A 19,706-nucleotide genomic window follows, 5' to 3' on the forward strand; every position below is an offset into this window, starting at 1 on the left:
CCTGGTGGCCCTATTTCCCTTTCAGCTCCTTGCTTGTGTCCTGGGAAGATAGTTAAATACAACCCAAGGTTTTTTGACCCTGCATCCCCATGGGAGAACTGGAAGAAGCTCCTGGTTCCTGGCTTAGGATCAGCTGAGCTCTGGCTGTTGTGGCAGCATGGGAAGTGAGTCAGGGAATATAGGATCTTCCTATCTGTCTCTCCTCCTCTCTGTATATCTGACTTTCCAACAAAAATAAACAAGTCTTAGAGAGAGAGAGAGAGAAGAAAGAAAGAAAGGAAGAAAGAAAGAGAGAGAGAGAGAGAGAGAGAGAGAGAGAGAGAGAGAGAGAGAACTTCACTCAGGAATCACGGGCAGGGCTCGATGAGTTCCAGCAGTCTTCCTTTGTCCTGTGCTTACTTTATGGTCCAGCACATAGCCAAGTGTGCCTCCTGAGCTTTGGTTCTCATCTGCCCCCTCTTCATCTCATGACATGCCTGGTTTCATAAATTCTCACCTTCATTTTAACACATAACTTGCATTGTAGAACATTCAATTTATTTTCCATTCTTTTTCTTTCTTTTTTTTCATAAGTAGACATCTATTTGATTGGATGTGATGGCACCAAAGGCACAAATGTGGCAAAATTTTAAATGGTGAGAAATCTATCTCAGCTACTGGAGTTTTGAGAAGCAAATTGTGATTTCTCTACGAAATTTCTATTGAATTCTGCAAGTTATATGAACTGAAAAAGCTTTATATGCTTGACTGCCTGTCTACTTGTCTCCAAGTCAAGAAAGTATTTGTGAATACTGTCTATTTTCTGCTTTTTCTGAAAACTCAAATTATTTAGAAGCTATGTAACAAGCTATGTAAACATACATGAATGCCCTTGAAATATCAACCTCTCAGATCTTAAATAAGCAGACATTTACAAGAATAGAAAACAAGTCAAGCATATTGATTGTTCCTAGTTCTTTGTAAAATAAACTTTTGTGTATCTATTTGGGGCTAGACTGTGAGTTCCTTCAGGACATTACAGGGTTTGTTTGGGTTTTTTTTGGTTTGTTTATTTATCTGCTTATTTATTAATCTAAGCACTCTCTAACACTTCCCATGCTATAGATGTTCAACAGAGAAAAGATCTCACATAGTAGTTGCCTGATAAACACATGTTGAATATATAGTACTCTCATTCATTTCTTATTCATGCATGTATGCCAATATACACATAAATTTCCTTAAAGGAACAAGTGTGTTTTATTCATCTCTGTATTGTTGCAACAAAGAACCACAGATAAAGGGTTATCATGTTTCAAGATTTATTTATTATTTTTATTGGAAAGTCAAAGCAACAGAGAGAAGGAGATGCAGAAAGATCTTCCAGCTGATGGTTCATTCCCAAAGTGGCCCCAAGGGCCAGGGCTGAGCCAATCTGAAGCCAGGAGCCAGGAGCCTCCTCTGGCATTCCACGGGGGTGCAAGTACCCAAGGCTTTGGGTGAACCTTGACTGCTTTCTCAGGCTACAAGCAGGGAGCTAGAAGGGAAGTGGAGCACCTGGGACATGAACCTGCATCCATATGGGATCCTGCCACATGCAAGGTGAGGATCTTAGCCTCTAGGCCATCGCACTGGATTTCAACAAGTAATTATTAAACTGAATTAACTTCAGTTACTCTTTTTATCTTATCTGCCCTTCCTTCACCCTCATGTTGTGCATTTGCTTTTGATTCAGAATGCCTAAAAATTACACAAATTTAATCAAATATTTGAAAACCAGGGACCTAAATATCATTCCAATCAAGAACAGAATTAAATTTTTAAACTTGATTTAAATTTGGCCATAAGTAGATTTAACAACTAGCTAACTGCTATCCCAGGAGAAGGGAGGGAGCATAAGCTTGAAGCTTAATGAATTTGGTCAGACATACCATGTAACAGATGTCCAATGTGCTGCCATGAGCTTAAATCATAAATACGACATCTCTGCTTGGCATGGGAAAATATATTAGAAGTGTTTTATCGGTCACTGGCAACTTGCTAGATGAAAGGGGAGCAATCCTAAAAAATGCAAGAACTGTGTCTAGTGGCATCTCAAAAGGAGCCCTGGAGAAACACAGATAATCTGCTTGCAATGATTCATCAAGTTGGCTCTTTGTTTCATTAATTTGAGTGTCAAGTGCAACCGTACAATAAAGAATTGCCAGGACCAGATAAGAGTCTCCTCTAGTTGCTGCTATCCTTGCCCTAACAAGGAGTACTATTCGTGCCTAAAGCATAAATTGAATAAATAGCTTGAAGACTGGTAATATTGGAGTGTTGTGAATTGTTTTTCCTCAAATGGTTAAATCCGGAGTATTTCTTGCCCTTTTCCAGACATGTAGCCTGGATATTCACTATCACACCATTCATTTTAATTTTTTTAATACTAACTGTGCAAACTATCTCACAACTTAAAAATAGTTAACTGTTGTATCATCAGTCTAGCAGTAGATTAGTGAAGACTAAAAAAGGATTGTAATGCCTTTTTTTGGCCTTGTGAACGTTTTTTTCTTATTGGGCCCATGGTTCAGTTGGCTTGTTGATTATTTTCATCTAAATGTGATCTTTAACATTACACTGCTACAGGTGAAGTGCTAAATAACATATTAAGGCAACTGTTGTATTAAGCAGCATCACAAGAAATATGTTTTTAGCTAAATTAGACACTCAACAAATGCTTTTGTAATTCAGGACAGGGAAGAACATATCTTTTAAACAGGCTATTGATGTGCATTGCCCAACATAAAGCAAGTTATATCTTTTATTTTAATTGAAGTTCTAAATGTGAAATCATGTACCTTGAACACAGTAAATCAGCATAAAGCCAGCACCAAAGGCCTTAGGATTCTTACGAAAAACACCATAGGCAGCTTTATCTCTAGTAGCCAGAATTTCCTTATTGAAATTAGGAAGACCTGACAGGTCCAGTTAATCACATAGATATGATATGCTAAAGGTTTGTAAAACTTTAAAATCCTTTAGATGAACACTGGAAACGTTGAAGTTCGAGCAAAAATATAAAGTACAATACTGAAAACTAATAATAAAGTATATAATTTAAATTAAAACCATGCTGTAATGATTGCATGAGAATAACTATTTGAGAAAATAAAATTAAGGGAGAAATTATAATGCTTAAATGGGGAAAGTGAACCCATAAATAATTTTAGATTATTTTCTCCATGTTATGAACATAAACGCAAAAGCTATTCATAGAGCTTTTGACATTTGGGAGGATGACTTGTTTTTTATCCAGACCACCAAACAGGAAATTTAGTTTGAAGCTGTTCAAATGGCTATCACGTTCAGAATGTAGTCAAGTCCTCCTTCCTTTTTTGCTTGATGACTTCATAAAAGATAAATAAACGATCGGACCAAGAAGTGGCTACAGTGGCAAGGTTAACACTTTCGCCCCGGAAATTTCTGCTGCCTGAAGGGATCATTGCTTTGGGGATGGGGGGGGGGGGGAAGAGGGGGACTGGGAGGTTGGGGGGATACAGAGGTCTTTAGGACCCAGCAGGCGGCGGCAGGCGGCAGTTGTGTAGATCACCAAGAGACCACGAGGGTCCGGTTCAGTTTTAATTCTGTCTCTAATCTCTGCAACCTCGGAGCTTCCCGTGTCCCCACGCTCCTGCGCCCGCTCAGCCGCGGCCAGCCGCAGGCGAGAATCAGAGCCGCCTCCGCCCATCACCCACCATGGAAAGCCTCCTAGAAAAAGTGGCCCCGGATGCGTGTGCTTGAGGATTCCGCACATAAAAGGTGCCCAAAATGAAGACCCTGATGGTGAGTCAGTTGTGGCAACTCCATTGACAAGAGGCGGAGACCCTCGGGCTCAGCAACCCTGGGGTGTACCAGGGAGCCTCTGGGGCACCGAACCCTAAGACTTGAGGTCCACTGATACAAAGGGACAACTTTCCACCTGCTCCGCTTCGCCTCCCGTGCCGGCTGGGAATCCCACAGCCTGGATGGGAACTCGGGTTGCCTGGGCTCCTGGCTCTCCCAGGAAAGGTCCTAGGGGCGACCTCAGAGCTGCGGGAGCTGTGGAGGAGCCGGCAGGTCCCCGCTGAGATGAGGAATGCCCCAAAGCAACAGCCTGGTAAAAACTAAGAGGGGCGGGTAAGGGGTACCTTTGCCGACTTTCTTGGTTTCCTTTGCCAGGTGGAAAACTTGCAAAGGCTCGCCTAGGTGGAACCGCCGCGGGGGTCCAAGAAGGAGGGAATGCCAGAGCTCAAGATGCCAGCAGCCAGGCTGGGGCACTGGGCCTCCTTCCCAAAGTGCAAGCCTACCCTTGCCCCGGTCCCCGGCGCGCCCTCCCTCCCGTAGCCGGACGCCGTGCACCACCTGCCCTCTACCGAGGCATCTGGGTGCGGTAGTGGCCGAGAGCCGCGGCGCGCTGGGAGCATACTGTGCCTTGCGCGGATACTGTATCTCTTCTGCTCCGGCAGAGCGTGGGGAGCGGGGGCCGAGGGAACCCCCGACCTGTTGGTAGTGTGAGCGCCGTGCGGGGTCCCTGCTGGGCGCTCTCGTTAGGTCCGGCGCTCAGCTGCCTTCTCTGTTCTCTCCCGCCCGCCCGCAGCGCCATGGTCTGGCAGTGTGTTTAGCGCTCACCACCATGTGCACCAGCTTGTTGCTCGTGTACAGCAGTCTCGGTGGCCTGAAGGAGCGGCCCCCGCAACAGCAGCAGCAGCCGGTGACCGGCAGCACGCAACCCGCGGTCGAGAGCAGCCCCCAGCCGGGCCCCGGGGCCCCAGCGAAACCCAGGCAGCTGGAAGGATACCTCAGCGTGGCGGACCACAAGGTGACGGCTCGCCCACCAACCCAAGCGCCACTCCTCCTGGGAATCCCGCGCACCTGAGCCTCCCTCCCCTTTCCCGGGGTTAGGAGGCACTGTGAGTAGGTGGAAGGGGAGTGGATCTTCGGGAGTGGGTTGGCTAGTTCAGATCGGGTTTGGATTCCTGTTTGGAGAAGAATGCGAAGTTTTGTCGAGAAACGGGTGATTTGAGTACACCACGGACCTAATTCCACTATAGGAACCAGCCCTGTTTCTGGACCCCCCACTTGGTCCCCATCATTGCGGCTGCCAGGGCATGTCTGACTGCTAAAGCCGAGTCGCGCCCTGGTGGGAGCAAGCCAGGATGGCAGGGGCTCCAATCCCAGCAGGGATCCCACAGGGACACCAGCAGGAGGCTGCTGCTGGGAACCTCAGGTGCCCCTCTGACTTGGCCTCCTAGGGCTGGGCAAACAGTGCCTACGCTGCCACAGATGGCTTGAGGCACAAACACAGCCTCACTGGCTTGAAAGCCTGTTTTCCTCTGCCTTTCAGGAAGCAGTCTCATGGCTTGGCTAATAATTAATAAGATGAATTTTTTTTAATTGAGCCTGCTTTCCCTGGAATAATAGATCTCTGGTCTCAGTGTGGAAACCTCTGGGAGAATCCTAATCAAGTTTCCTGATCCTGGAGTTATTTTAATTCAGTTTAAATGTATCTTTCATTATCAGAAATTGCTAATATATATACTTAGTAAAACACTATTCCACTCTGTTTCTACTGTCTATAGCTAGAGAATGTTCTGGAGTATCCCAATTATTTCACTTCTTGTACTAAAAATCTATGATTGTAAACCAAAGTAATGTTTAGCAGATGCTCCTTTTGTGTGAAAAGATCGCTCTTAGCAAGCATAAAAAAGCCAAACTTTTTTTAAAGTGACAAATATTGTCACTCACTTGAGCATAATGCTAATGATTTGGGGTGTGAAAAAAAGAATTAAGGCAGGATCCAGCCTTTAAGGATCTTTGTGACATGTAAATAGATAGATAAACTGATATAGAAATGCATGAATTCTGGATCTACACTGTTAGTACAACAAGGTTGTAGTAAAAAGAAAGATTACTCCCTGGAAGGAGCCAGGGAAGTTTCTTTGAAAATGTAGACTTTGGTCTGAGAAGAATACAAGGAAGCAGAAGAGAGGGAGCAAATTCATTAGAAAGGGATTAGGACGGGGTAGGGTTGGAGATAGGGGCGATACAGATCCGCTCTGCAGCAGGGGACCATCAGTTTTATAAAAACAGTTCTCTCCTAGCCACTGTTGATTGCATGCTCTGTAACCAGCTGTGCAAGCAACACATCAAGACAAAGTCCTAGGAAAGCGTAGACTGGATTCTGATGGTAGACCAATGTGCTATTTATAATTGATGTATCATGAACACATTGAACTTGGGAGCTTTTCATAGCTATTGTGGAAATGATTTTCGTATGAAGCCATTTATTATAAAATTTTGATCAACATGGGCATCAAAATGCACATTTGCTGAGTTGTTTGATCTGCCTAGAGTCCTAATACTTTCAACAAGAAAATCAAAATAATCTATTGAAAAGGGGCTTTATATATAGGGATGCTATGTGATTATTGTAATATACAGGGATGCTATTGTAAATATTGGAATTCTTGTCAGAGAGATCCTCACATATAATTCTCAATTCTGGTGGAGTTGTTTCCTAGAAAACCAATATCTCACAAAATTCCATACCCAAAGGTTGCTGTGCCACCCTAAGCAAAAAAGAAAGAAAGAGAAATCACATTTTAAATTATCAATGCTTTCTTGGTAAGGATTGTCACAAATGTCCCACTGAAATACATGTAAACTTCCACTCAAAATGCAATCAGTGAACCCTTATGCTACTAACATGTGACTGGATGGAAATTGGGAAGAAAGCCGCTTTTGAAGGTGCATGTAAAATGTTGTTTGAGTCCTTTCCAAAAGTTATTGTTTTGTTAGGTTTTGCTTGAGATCTTATAGTCTTGCCTATGCAGAGTAATTTGTAATTTGTCACAATATGGCTAGGAGTATTTTCCCCCAGTTGTGCCAGGCGCGGTAAGAAATGAAAGCTTTTCCATTCACATTCTATTGCTGTTGATGCTCAGATTGTGGAATGCTTTCCTTTTCTTCATCTTTTCTTTTTTCACTTTCACATCAAGTCTCAGAAAAATTATAGGATATGCCGAATGTGATGTCCAGCAAGCCATCTGCTGCTGCATATTGAATCAGAAATCCAACAGACTTTTTATTTGCTGTTGATTTACAGAGTCTGGAGAGAGTTACAGAAACTATTTTGAAAAATGTTCACATCAACATAGCTGGAGGTCCCAAAGACTTGATAAATATGTAGTGTTTATGTTCAGCTACATGATGGTATTAACATTATAACTCCAAGATTAAATTCAACAGGTGGTCCTAATCCCCAGCACCTGAATTTCACAAATTACAGCCTGTCTGCAATGATAGTCTTGTCTCAGGCTGCTGCCTGAATTACTGTTGAGATTAAATCACTGTGTGCTTTTGTTGAAAGATGCGCTGCAAGTCAAGTCAGTGATGAACAGTATATGTTAAAGCTTAAAATATCAATTTCTCTGGTCAGATTCCCTACTTCTTTAACAAACGTGAGCTACAATTGTAATTGCAGTGTGACCAAATGAAATGCCTTCTTGCGATACAAAGGCATTTCATTGTGTGTTTGCTAGTCTTCTCCTTCTCTCCCTAGACTTGTTTCCACAAAGGTTATACCAACTCATTGCCATTTTGTACGTGTTTTTCACTGCAACTAGTGTGTCTGAATTCTGTTACTAATCTTTGGAAGCCAGGATTTTCAATCAGGTTGGCTAGACTCAAAGGAAGTAGCTGATATTTATGGTCTTGGGAATTTTCTGCATTTAGAACTGTAATATAATGTCTAACAAAGCTAAAATACATACACGCACACACATTAAGTCATGCAACTCTCAGTGGAAAGTTCCTAGACTTGCAGTAGAATAGAGTAGAAGGGGACATGGAATGAGATTTAGCATCTAGTCCAAATCTGACCTGTGTAAAGTCATGTGCTATCTGGTAGACCCTGTGAAATTAGACTGAGCCAATCCCCATTCCTAGTGGGAAGATTCTTTCCACAGAGGGCCCTCTGTCAACTTGGGCTGCCCTTTTCTTAAATGGTTCATGGAAAGATCATGAGTGATCAATTGGGTCTGAAGCTGAACAGCTATCTCCTTACTTCAGAAGTGGTCCCCAAGGATGGATTTAATGCAAGCCAATAGCATGTTTGCCCTTGAACCTTTCTTTCCTTAGGCATTTAGTTATTCAGGCAGATCAAAACCACTTAATGGTAATAGAATTATTGTTCATATTGTTAGATGTCCAGCAATAAGATGAATCGATGTAAGAATTGAAAAATCATCTCAAATTAGAAAAAGCATGTACAATACAATGTCATATTCTTCCTTTAGAAAAATATATATGAAGTCTCAAGTACACATTTACATTATTTAGTAGACCCTATTTATAGTGTTTGAGTTAGCCAATGAATGAGAAATCATTTGAATCTCAAGGAAATTCAAAGTGATCTGATTTTCAATACATAAGTAGCACAAAATGTAAACTGCTAATGTTGTTGAAATCCTACTACCACCAAGTATCAACCATGAGAAATCATGAAATGAACTTTTTTTCAAGGAGAGGGGTACAGTAATGTGCTTGCTTCTTCTGAAAGTGTTTTCATTACAATTAGTAAAATGCAATGACTTCCTAATTCCATGACAGCCAGAAATGTTGGAGGTTTCCACAGGAATATTCCCCACTTGGCTCACTCTGAATTTCAGGCTTGCTGCCTTTTATTCTGATCTTCATTCTGCCTCAGGACCTCTCTTCAACCCTCCGTTTTTCCAAGAAGTTATTTACCAAGGTCATTTGCACCATTTGGTGTCTTCTAGTCATTTGGTCCTCAGATCATCTTATGAATCACACTCTCTAAAATGCTCCCTCCTTTATAGTCATTCTGCCTAATATTATTCTGTTGCATTTTCCTTAGAACACTTAGTGATTCCTATCATCTTAAAGATTTTTCTTCATTGTGTATCATCCACCTAACATGAAGATAACTCCTGGAACCACAAAGTGTTTATACCTCAGCATAACTTCAGGATCTAGAAAAGGAACTGTCACTTGATACTTGTGTCATCAATATTTACTAAAGGAAAGAAGATGAGGATTGAGTGGGGAAAGACAGGTTATTTCCCTTTGTTGTCAAATTCTTGCTTTGTAAGAAATTCAGTGCACTGAAAGTCCCTAGGATGTCTCATTGTTCCTAAAATTATTTTTAAAAAGTAATGGTGATGGGGAATAAGAGGAGGAAATCATATAAAATAAGAATATTTGAGAGTGAGATTTAGCAATCTAGAATTTAACAGCTTCTCATAATACTTGTATGCATAAAGTTCAAGAATCAACATTTGCAATGTTTAGCTATTACCATCTATAATTCGGCAGTTAATTTGTGTCTACATTTTTAAAGATGTATTTATTTTTATTGGAAAGTCAGATATACAGAGAGGAGAGGCAGAGAGGAATAACTTCCATCCATTGATTCATTCCCCAAGTGACTGTAACAGCCGGAACTGAGCTGATCAGAAGCCAGGAGCCAGGAGCTTTTTCCGGGTCTCCCACATGGGTGCAGGATCCTAAGGCTTTTGGCTGTCCTCCTTTGCTTTCCCAGGCCACAAGCAGGGAGCTGGGTGGTGGGAACACCAGGATTAGAACTGGCACCCATATGGAATCCCGTTATGTGCAAGGCGAGTACTTTAGCTGCTAGGCTATCATGCCAGGCCCATTTTTTAAGGTTAGTTGTAACTCTTACTAAAAACTCATTGGAGGAATAGTGGTTTGAAAATGGGACATTCTGAAGGAATAACACAGTCCCTACCATCAAAGAAGCTTTGATCTAACTGCAGAGAAAAGACAAAGGAGCAAGGAAATTTAATTAATAAAGTCAGTACTGAATAATAATATGAATCCAAGAAGCAATAAATCAAGGCACTAACAGTGAAAGAGGGAAATATCTGTGATCTTTATCCACGTATAAAGTAAGTTAAATACTATTAATATTTGTGACTATGAAATTTTCAAAGCAGCATTCCACTATTTATTGACCTCCTGTAGGTTTGTGTGTGTGTGTGTGTGGCATGCAATGAATTACAGAGAAAAACTTTGGATATCCAAACAACTACAACATGGATTAATTTTAAAATCAAAATATTAAACTTCTTTATAATTTTCCACTGGTGTGACATACACTCTACTGGACTCTTCAGGGGGCTAATATGGTTCAACTGTGACTGCAACATATGGTGATCACTTTATCGAAACTAAATCTTATAGCTCAAGTTATGATGAATGTGAATATAATTGTATTGGCCATAAGACAAAATGTTTGCAATTGGCTTCATCCTGGAAGCATGGCATCTGTTATGGAGATGAATTTCTATAACCTCTAGGATTTAGGTGGCAGTGCATAATTTCTGACCTGAAAATACAATGACAAAGGGAGACTAAACATTAGAAAGACTTTGAAAACTTGAAATCTGTCATCAATCAACAAATCATTGCTGAAAAGCTCCTGCTTCCCTTTTATATACCATTAATATTATGGCTTTGTAATATCTTAAACATGAAAGCACAGAGAAAACTTATCATGTCTTAAACAGCATTGATCCAACAGAATTAATTGAGGGTCAGTGAGTTTATGTCCAACTGATTGATAAAATTTGGGTAAGAACACGTATGAGATCTATTCAGAGACTTTCCCACAGTCTCCTGTTCTCTTGATTACTTAGTCTGAGCTTGGGACAAACCAATATCTTGTTGTATGTTGTATTCAATATGGTTTTGTAATATGAATCACAGGGGTGCATATTCTCAACCTAGCCTATCCTCAAGAAAATTTTCCCCAGCTGGTAGCCCAGTCAGATCTAAGTCGTGTGCTTTATCTCCATAACCAGGACCCCATGATAATATCTATTCTATTTTGACTGATTGCTTCACTAAATGAACAGTTCTTAAAAGTCAAGAGTATTTCCTCCTCTTTTTGTCATTGTGTGCCTGTCATTTAACATGTTCTCTGGCATATAATGGATTTTCAATACATCCTTTGTTGACTGAGTGAGTATATCTACATGAAAATTTTAAATTTCTTCTAAAATAAGCCTACCTCAAGAATTTCTGACCATAGGGAGTTACTGAAAAAAGCTTAACATCATAAATACCAATTTCTCTTGCCACGATTTGTGGTTCCGTAACTAATTCATTTTTACTTTCTTGTACTAATCAGATCTCTTCAAGCATACTCAGAATTTCAGAGCTAGAAAGAAAACTTAAAAATCTTCAAAAGGAATTCATGAATGATCATGTGATTTGCCCAAGGTTACAGGTTAGCAGCAGATCTGGGGATAAATGTGGATCACCGACACAAACATCATTACCATAAGGGAAATTCAGTGCCAATATCTTCTAAGCAGTGACTCAACATTACTTGGATAGAATTTATTAAAATGAAGAGCTCTGGCCTGCCCAGTTATTGGAAAGAAATAAATATTTAAACATCTTATTATTCTGAAATGAATGTGAGAATATGCCTCTGGATAGTTAAAGACAGCCCTGCACTCCCAGCTGACATCGCAATGGGTACTGTGAAGGCTGCACCATGGGACATTCTGAAGGAATAACGTTAGTACCATGCTTGGTACTAATGCCACTGGAGCAGTTTGACTTTTGCCTTTAAAATGAAAACTAAGCCAAAAAGAAAGTCATGTTTAATTAGTTTCAGGAAATGCCACAGCCAGATCCCTTATTTAGCTGAATTAGCTTCTCCATGGTCAGGGTGCGGGGGGCCTTCATCGGGAGACTCAGTTAAGCAACTGGGTGAAGAGCTGCCATTCTGCAGATATCACAAACTCCTACATTTTCACAGGTAAATCTTGCGCTAGAGACAAGTAGGAAACCATCTCACCTCTGGTAGAGAAATTTACTTTGATAGTTAAATAATTCAATCTTAAAAGGAAATGTTCCTGGTCTCTCTTAATGACTGAAGAGATATCTGGAATTCCTGGGAACCTCAAGTGTACTCTGAAGTAGACTGAAATAAAAAGGTAAAATATGTTTATGAGAAAACATATTCTGGAAAATAATTGCACTGGTGGGACGACTCCAATGGCTAAACCACAAGTGTTGTTGCACTTCTAACTTACAGATCTGCATGGTTCCTTGCACATTCACACTACTTGTGAAAGCTCACGAGGCCATAGAGGGTCTTCATGGACTACATCTCCAATCTTATTTCCCACAATTCTCCTAAGTCCAAGTTGCACATATTCTGAGAACACAACTTGTACTTTTCTGCTTTTCCTTCAGCAATGAATACCCCTTCGCCTTTCTTCTGCTAGAAAGAGAACTAATCACTCATTAAGATCCAGCTCTAGTAGTTCTGTTCTAACATTTCCCCAGAAGTTATTTCCATGCAGATCTGAGTACATTTATATGCTGCCAATATTGGCACTTATTCTGGGGCCTCTAGAAAAGGCTTTAAAGATAAATTAGAGGAGTGACTCTGTCAGTGTGTGTTTCAGAGGATGAACCTGGCTTGGGAATGGGGTCAGTTGAAGTACTCCTTGGTTATTAGAAACAACTACCCAGCACAGTGTTGCTGTGGTTAGAGTGAATGACACAATGCACAGGGTACAAAGACCCCTAACGTTCTGCCCACCCTGTGTTTCTGCCATTGCCTCTTCCCACTGTGTCTCTTAAATGCAGCTTCTCCAACAGCAGAAGGTTTGAGGCTCAAGATTGCCTCTCCATCAGTGGTAGAGCGAGTCTGAGGATGATCACAGATGGTGCCTCAACTTTTGTCTAATTTTGAACCTCACCATGCATCTTAATACTGCATGCTAACTTGAGCAAAACAAGAAACAGTGTCATTATGGTTAGGGCTGATGCAAGCTTTTGTGGAGACTCCATAATGTTTACTGGCAGCAACAGGAATTGAACCCTCTACCTGCAGCAGAGCCAGTGTGGTGTGCAGTAAGTGTGCTGGCAGAGACTTTGTCATGCAATTATTCTAGTAGGGACAGGGTGGAGAGAAGACTTTATTCTTGAATAACCTTGAATAACTTACATAATGTCTCTTACTGAATAGAGGTCTGTTGAAAGCATCGGGTAGAGAGGGGCTTCCTCTCCTTTCGCTTCCTGCCATTGCTTTAAATCACTTAAGATTGGTAATAACATGTAAGCAAAAAAAAAAAAAAGTTTCTGTTTCACTAGCATAAGAAGGAAACTGGTCATAAAGTAATGTAAAATTTTTCAAGAAGGTGTCTGGTTCCTAATTTATTCCAAAGATTTTGATTGGGAATAAAACTTCATACTGTACATCTGAATGAACTCCAACTTTATGGGACTCATATTTGGAGTTGCTTAGCAATGTCACACCTGACAGGCAGCTGTCAGGGATGTGTCCAAGTTTCTTACATTACCTGACATGGAATCTGCTTTCACTGTTTGCGGAACATCGTAAAGCTTGTTCCTTTCATCTTTATTCCACATGTACAGATTTGGAACAAATAGCGTGGAGCAAGCAATAATGTACTCCTTTTATTCCAGTGCATGGGAAGGGGACTGTGGGCACCTGTGTGTGTTCCCCATTAGCAATGTCCCTGCCACGTGAATAAAACTCTGCTTTGTGCTTGCCATCAATAATCGTTTGAAGAATTATGCCCATTTTTCTTGTTAAGAATTTAGTGTGGTTTAAAATACAATTTAAGTGTAATGAGTTTTTAACCCAAATGTTCAGAAATAAGGCAGAGAAAGATGTCATGGAAAGCAAGCTATCCTGCTGTGTAAGCCTGCAGGAGCAAAGGGTTGTCTTGGTCCATTTGATGTGGCTCTAACAGAATTCCACATTTTGGGTGTTTTACACAGAACTGAAGTTAATTGCTCACAGTTCTAGAGGAAGTGCAAGATGGAGGCACCAGCATTTAACATCTGTTTAGAGATCCTTCCTTCAGAGGAAGTATGTCCTCAGATAGAGAGAACAAGCTTGCTCTCTTCTCTCTCTCTTCATCCCCTTTAAGGGCATCTCATCCTATTCACCAAGAAGACTTCCTCTTGTTACTGTTCATCTCTTAAAGGTTCCACCCTTTAATCATATCACATTGGCAGCCCCTGAATTTTGAAGGGAAGACAGTCAAACCCTAACAGGTTGAAATAACATAATTATACTTACAACTAAGAGTGGAGTGAGAAACTAGAAGCACTTCCATGTAACTAGAAGCACTCTGCTGAACATTCAGGCATGAAGCATTGATTTGGTGCTAAAAAAGCAGTTATGTCATGGGCTCTGTGGTGTTTGCCAGGTTCTCACAGTTATATTGACATCATTACCTTTAATTGTGGTTTGATGTGCTGTTTAATAACAGACTATTGGAAAAGGGAGTAGTCAGAAATAAGTTTTTCTGCATAGGACATCTGGGGAAGGAGGTTTTCTTTGCTGTGGTATGAACACCGCAACATGCTTCCACAATCAATGACTCGGATCACCTAGGGAATCGTAAATCTTGGTGTGGACTGACAGATCTGCCAAGTAAAGGACCATTCATAATCAGCACACAAAGCATTCAAACATTTGGAAGCTTGGAAGGATGCAATGGAGCAGAATCTTACTTTGTGTATCTTCTAGGGTTTTGAGCCAAACTGTGAACACCAACCCTCAGGGGTATCGCATAAGAATGCACAATTCCTTCTATCCGGAAAATGCTTCCTCTGACTCATTGCTACTGTACTATGTGAAACAAGTAACAATGATTCAGAATGCTGGTTTTGAGAAGCGAGCACTGTTCCCTTCCCTGTTGCAGATGTGTATACACGCATTGTCCTCTCAAAATGGCAAAACGTTTTAAAAAATGAGAGTAACAATTAATTATAAACCTACCACTAGCACATTACTTCTACTGTTGATATGCTAATGAATTTCCTAACCATAATGCATATATATATATATATATGACACTTTTATATGCATTCTTTCAGCGTTTTGTTCATATGAGCTGGATACATGGGGTCTCTGTGTACATTGATTTAACACTATGATCACTGGTATAAAGGAGGGAGCTAGCTTTTTCTAAGGTTTTAATTATGAAGACTTATCTTTTAACAATATAAAGCCAAAATACAGTTCAATTAGGGTTAGAAATATCTTCACATTTATTTTGAATTCTACTTACTAATACTGAAAATACATATACACCTCTACTAACTTAAAAAAAAAAACCTCCTTTCTTTCCTTGTGTACAAGCTCCTGAACTTTTGTATTGTATTGTATTGTGTATGGCAACACTTCCCCCTCTGTCTTTCAGGTCCAGTCATCTTCACAGCTACAAAATGTGTACCATCAACTTTTTACATGTTATAATTTGCTTATTTTGTTTTAGAGACACAGATGCCCATTCTTTTTGAAGGGATGAATAATATCCCAGTGTGGGGTATTCTACAGTTTGTTCCAGGCATCTTTCAATGCTCAAATAGATCATTTCTACTTTGGGGTATTGGGAACAACACACAGCAATGAACTGTAATGCTCACAATAATTTTTTGAGGAAATTCCTCCCCATTTCCTATTCTATGGCCATATCTCAGTCTCTAGCTCTGATCTCTTTGGAGGCTTTCTCACTTCCAGTTCCTCCCACCTAAACACACATATGTGTAAATAAATACAGAAACTACAAACAATTAATTAGTTGGTACTATGGTGTTTTTGGATGAAATTTTAAAAAATATATAAAAAGGAAATGAGAAATGTTGCCATCATCATCCTAACACTTTATAATAAATAATGATAAAAATTTGATTTATTCTGATACACTTTTGCATTATTGCATTCTTTTTTTAAAAAAATTTACGTTGAATTGCTTGTTTTAGAGGCAGCGAGACAGGCAGACGGATCTCTCATCCACTGTTTTTTTTTTCCCCCAAATGCTCACAGCACTTATGGCTGGGCCAGGCCAAAGCCAGCAGCTAGGAACTCAGTCCAGGTCTTGCACAAGGGTGGCAAAGGGCCATCTGCAGAAGCCACCGCCTTCTTTCTCCTAATGTGTATATTAACATGAAGTAGTGAAGGCAAAACCCAAACCCCAGCACTGCAATGCGAGATGTCCTAAACAAGCATCTTACCAGTTAAACCAGTCGATTGTCACCCACTTCTTTTTTTTCTAATTTTAAAGTAAATATAAGCATCTCATGTGCTTTTCAAAGTGTGTAAGATTTTAAGTCCATTTGGTGTTTGCTTTACCTATGTTAAAATAGAGTTTGAGATTTCTTTTAGTTAGTATTTGCCTTTTATATCTTCCCATCCTATTAATTTCCAGTGTAAGGACTTTACATTTTATGTATATCTAGTCTTGGCACCTAATACTCTGCAATGCCTGAGGCAACAATGCAGATGGGGACCCACACACATTCTAGGTACTTTATCCAGTACTTTTGCCTTTATTTAGGAAAGATTTTAACATTGCAAACATTTCATCTGACCTATTCTAATTTTCTAATTAAGATTTTGAGTAGAAAGATTCTCTCTCCTTTTTTTTTTTTTTTTGATTAGTCAGTAAGTCTTTCAAAGCTGAGTAATATGCAACTTCAGATGCTTTTGGAGGGTAATGTTTGACAAAAGTGTCCCCATGCTCATTAACTCTAGTTGTTAAAAAATAAGCAAATGTGCTTTACTTGAGTTTGTGTGGATTTGTATATTTCTTGTGACTTCATGTTCATCGGGACTGTGTCTTAGGAAATCCTCACTAACATAAGTTGAAAATGTATTTTTCTAAAGAAAGATTGTGTTTGCTTTTGCCAAGCTCTCGGAGGCTCTACCAAGCAAAAGTTGCCAATCTGAAATAAATCTGGACCTTCGGCACACTGTGGATGCTGTAACTATAGAGCAAAAATCAGATTATCAGTTTTTATGAAGAGGGACAGATATTTTCCCCTCTGTACTCATAGCTAAGTTGAGAACTAACGGGTTTTTTTTCCTTTAAAGGTCCCTTAGCTGGCTGGATTTTTATTTTCCAGTTGGATCCTTTTGTCTCTCGGGATTGCTTAGTTCAAAGCCTATGTCTTCTTTTCAGCCTTGTGACTGTTGAAATGCTTGACTCCTGATTAAGCATCAATCCATTACCTTACAGTGCTAGCTGTCTTCAGTGCCTGCTCTTTGGGTAGCTTTGCATTGCAGCTTCATTGTTGTAGCTCTAAATTCCCCTGACTTAATTATTAGCTCACTTAGTAACAGAATGTTTTTATTAAAATATTGTATCCAGGTTTCTTAGGAGCTCTGCCATGTCAGAGCTTGTATAAATGGCAATGTTTTAAAATATATTGAAAGTAACAAATGGTCATTATGATCAATTTATAATCATTAAAAAGCAGAAGTGTAAAATGAAAAATCTCCAGAAATCTTATAAACTAAAAATAGTATAACCCTTATAAAACTTTGGATTTCTTGACATTAATTTTTTAAAAAGATTTATTTATGAATTTATTTGTTTAAGAGGAAAATGAGAGAGAGAGAGGGAAATTGTCTGTTAATCTGCTGGTTCACTTCCCAGTTGACTGTAACAGCCAGGATCAGGTCAAAGCCAGAGTCCTGAATATCCCTAACTTGGATGGAAGGGCTCAAGCACCTGGGCCACTTTCAACTGTTCCCCAGACACATTAGCAGGGAGCTGGATTGGAAGTGGGCCGCTGTGATTTAAACCAGTACCTGTATGAGCTGTCAGGATTCAGGCAATGGACAACACTTGCCCCGTCTTGGCACTCCTATCAAAAAGAAAAAATTGGCCTGGCGTGATAGCCTAGTGGCTAAAGTCCTCGTTTTGCATGCACAAGGATCCCATATGGGCAACAGTTCGTATCCCAGCTTCTCCACTTCACATCCAGCTCCCTGCTTGTGGCCTGGGGAAGCAGCAGAGGATGGCCCACAGCCTTAAGACTATTAGGTGAGAGACCTGGAATAAGCTTCAGGACCCTGGCTTCGGATCAGTTCATCTTGGGTCTTTGTGGCCACTTGGGGAGTGAACCAGAGAATAGAAGATCTTTCTCTACCTCCTTCTCTCTGTAAATCTGACTATCCAATAAAAATAAATAAGTCTTTAAAAAAGAGAGAGATTGGAAAATAACCCTCCCAACACACACACCACTGCATTATCATCACTGACCATGCCAGGTATCAAATGTTCTTACAGACTTAAGACAAGCATGGGTGATGATAAGCACTGGCCATGGAACAGAAGAGTGATCACCTGTTTCCAAGATCTCTTATTTCCATTTCATTGAAGATGCCTGCATAGTTGAGAATTTGGTTTATCCAGACTAAGAAGAATAGGGTCTACTTTGTACAGTACTGAGTCATTATTTAAGATTGTAAAATTTCTCAAGTTGCTCAGGGCTCACACCTGAAGACAGTCTGATTTCACAACTCATACATGATAGTCTCAAATAGAAAGCATTCTTCCTGCAAGAGTGTTCCAAAGGACAGAGAGAAACATTTTACCTCTTTATTGCTGCTGGTTTTTATTAAGGGCTTGTGTGTTTCATGATGTTGTTTAAATTCATTTTGTAATAAGCAGAAACACCTCAAGACAGAGAGAACCATGTTCAATATATCTCCTCCCTTGGGTCAGTGATTTTTCCATTTGTTTTGTAAGGCATTCATCATTACTTGTAAATATGTAAGATAAGTATAATTTCTCATGTTTATCTTATGAATGGTCTACATGTTTGAGAATAAGAATAGGACAAAAGTATTATGGCAAGCTTGCCTTTGAGTTCTGGAAACAGCTAAAGAAATTTAAATATTTCACTCTAGTTAATCTCACTCCAAAATGAAACACTGTTTGTCTAAGTTTGGAGCATTTAGGATAACACACAACTGTTGCATAGATTTTTCTAATTTATTTATGAGAGAAGGAAACAGATCTTCCATCCATTGATCCATTCTCCAATCCAAAGTCAAGCTTCTTCCATAACTGCCATATAGTTACAGGAGTCCGCGCACTTGGACCATCCTCTCCTGCTGTCCTAGGTCATTAACAGGGAACTAAATCGGAAGTGAAGCAGCCGATACAGGATGCTGTTGGTTTTACATGCTGTCCCGGAGAGTCAGTTTTCTTAAATTTGGAATCGTTTTAGCAACAAAGTGAATCAATATTAAGGCACACTTGGTAAACCACACACAAATAACAAAATTTGTGTTTGTAAATGTTTGTTCAATTGTGTGTACATTTGTTCAAAGCAAAGATAGAAGAAAACATGCACCTGAGCAACATGTGCCTGTAGCTGCTTCTTAGGGCACTTCCTCAGTGCGAGTCAGGGCCTGTCCCTTGCTTACCAAACCTGCTTGGTCTCGTTAGCAAGAGTCTATGTGGGGGTGGTTTGATTCACGGCTGTAGTCCCAAGCATGGCATGTTGTTCACAGATAAAAGGATTTTTTCCCTCGTGAATATAGGCCCATGTTTTGGTAGAAATAGGAATAAATATTACAATGAAAAAATTCAGATACGTTCCTCCAGGATTATGTGGCTTTTGGAGACTTTGTTCACACTCAAAAGATAACTTGGTGTAGAATGTTTCGTAAATGTCCTTAACAGGGAAGCAAGGAAGGAAGGAAGGAGAGAAGAATGAGGGAATTTAGATTCTATCCCTGATGGACACATCATATGCAGGCTTAGAAGTGGGTGAAAGCCAAGAGGAGTGGAGTTGGAATCAGAAGAGGGAAAATAGGAGAAGAGTCGAAGTGTGGTATCTTTGGAGACATCAGCTCCGGTTTTGGG

General features: G+C 40.2%; 1 protein-coding gene across 1 annotated transcript in view; it reads left to right on the forward strand.

Annotated features, from left to right (window-relative positions):
* The first annotated feature begins 3,556 nt into the window (after positions 1-3,556).
* Positions 3,557-19,706, forward strand: part of ST6GALNAC5 (ST6 N-acetylgalactosaminide alpha-2,6-sialyltransferase 5) — a 167,597-nt gene continuing 151,447 nt past the window's right edge. Inside the window, exons 1-2 of the mRNA XM_004582111.2 lie at positions 3,557-3,804; positions 4,598-4,819. Coding sequence (XP_004582168.2) covers positions 3,790-3,804; positions 4,598-4,819 — 237 coding nt within the window. The 5' untranslated portion in view covers positions 3,557-3,789. The remainder of the gene's footprint in view (positions 3,805-4,597; positions 4,820-19,706) is intronic.

The sequence above is a fragment of the Ochotona princeps genome, chromosome 2 (assembly GCF_030435755.1).
Source record: "Ochotona princeps isolate mOchPri1 chromosome 2, mOchPri1.hap1, whole genome shotgun sequence".
Taxonomy (NCBI): Eukaryota; Metazoa; Chordata; class Mammalia; order Lagomorpha; family Ochotonidae; genus Ochotona; species Ochotona princeps.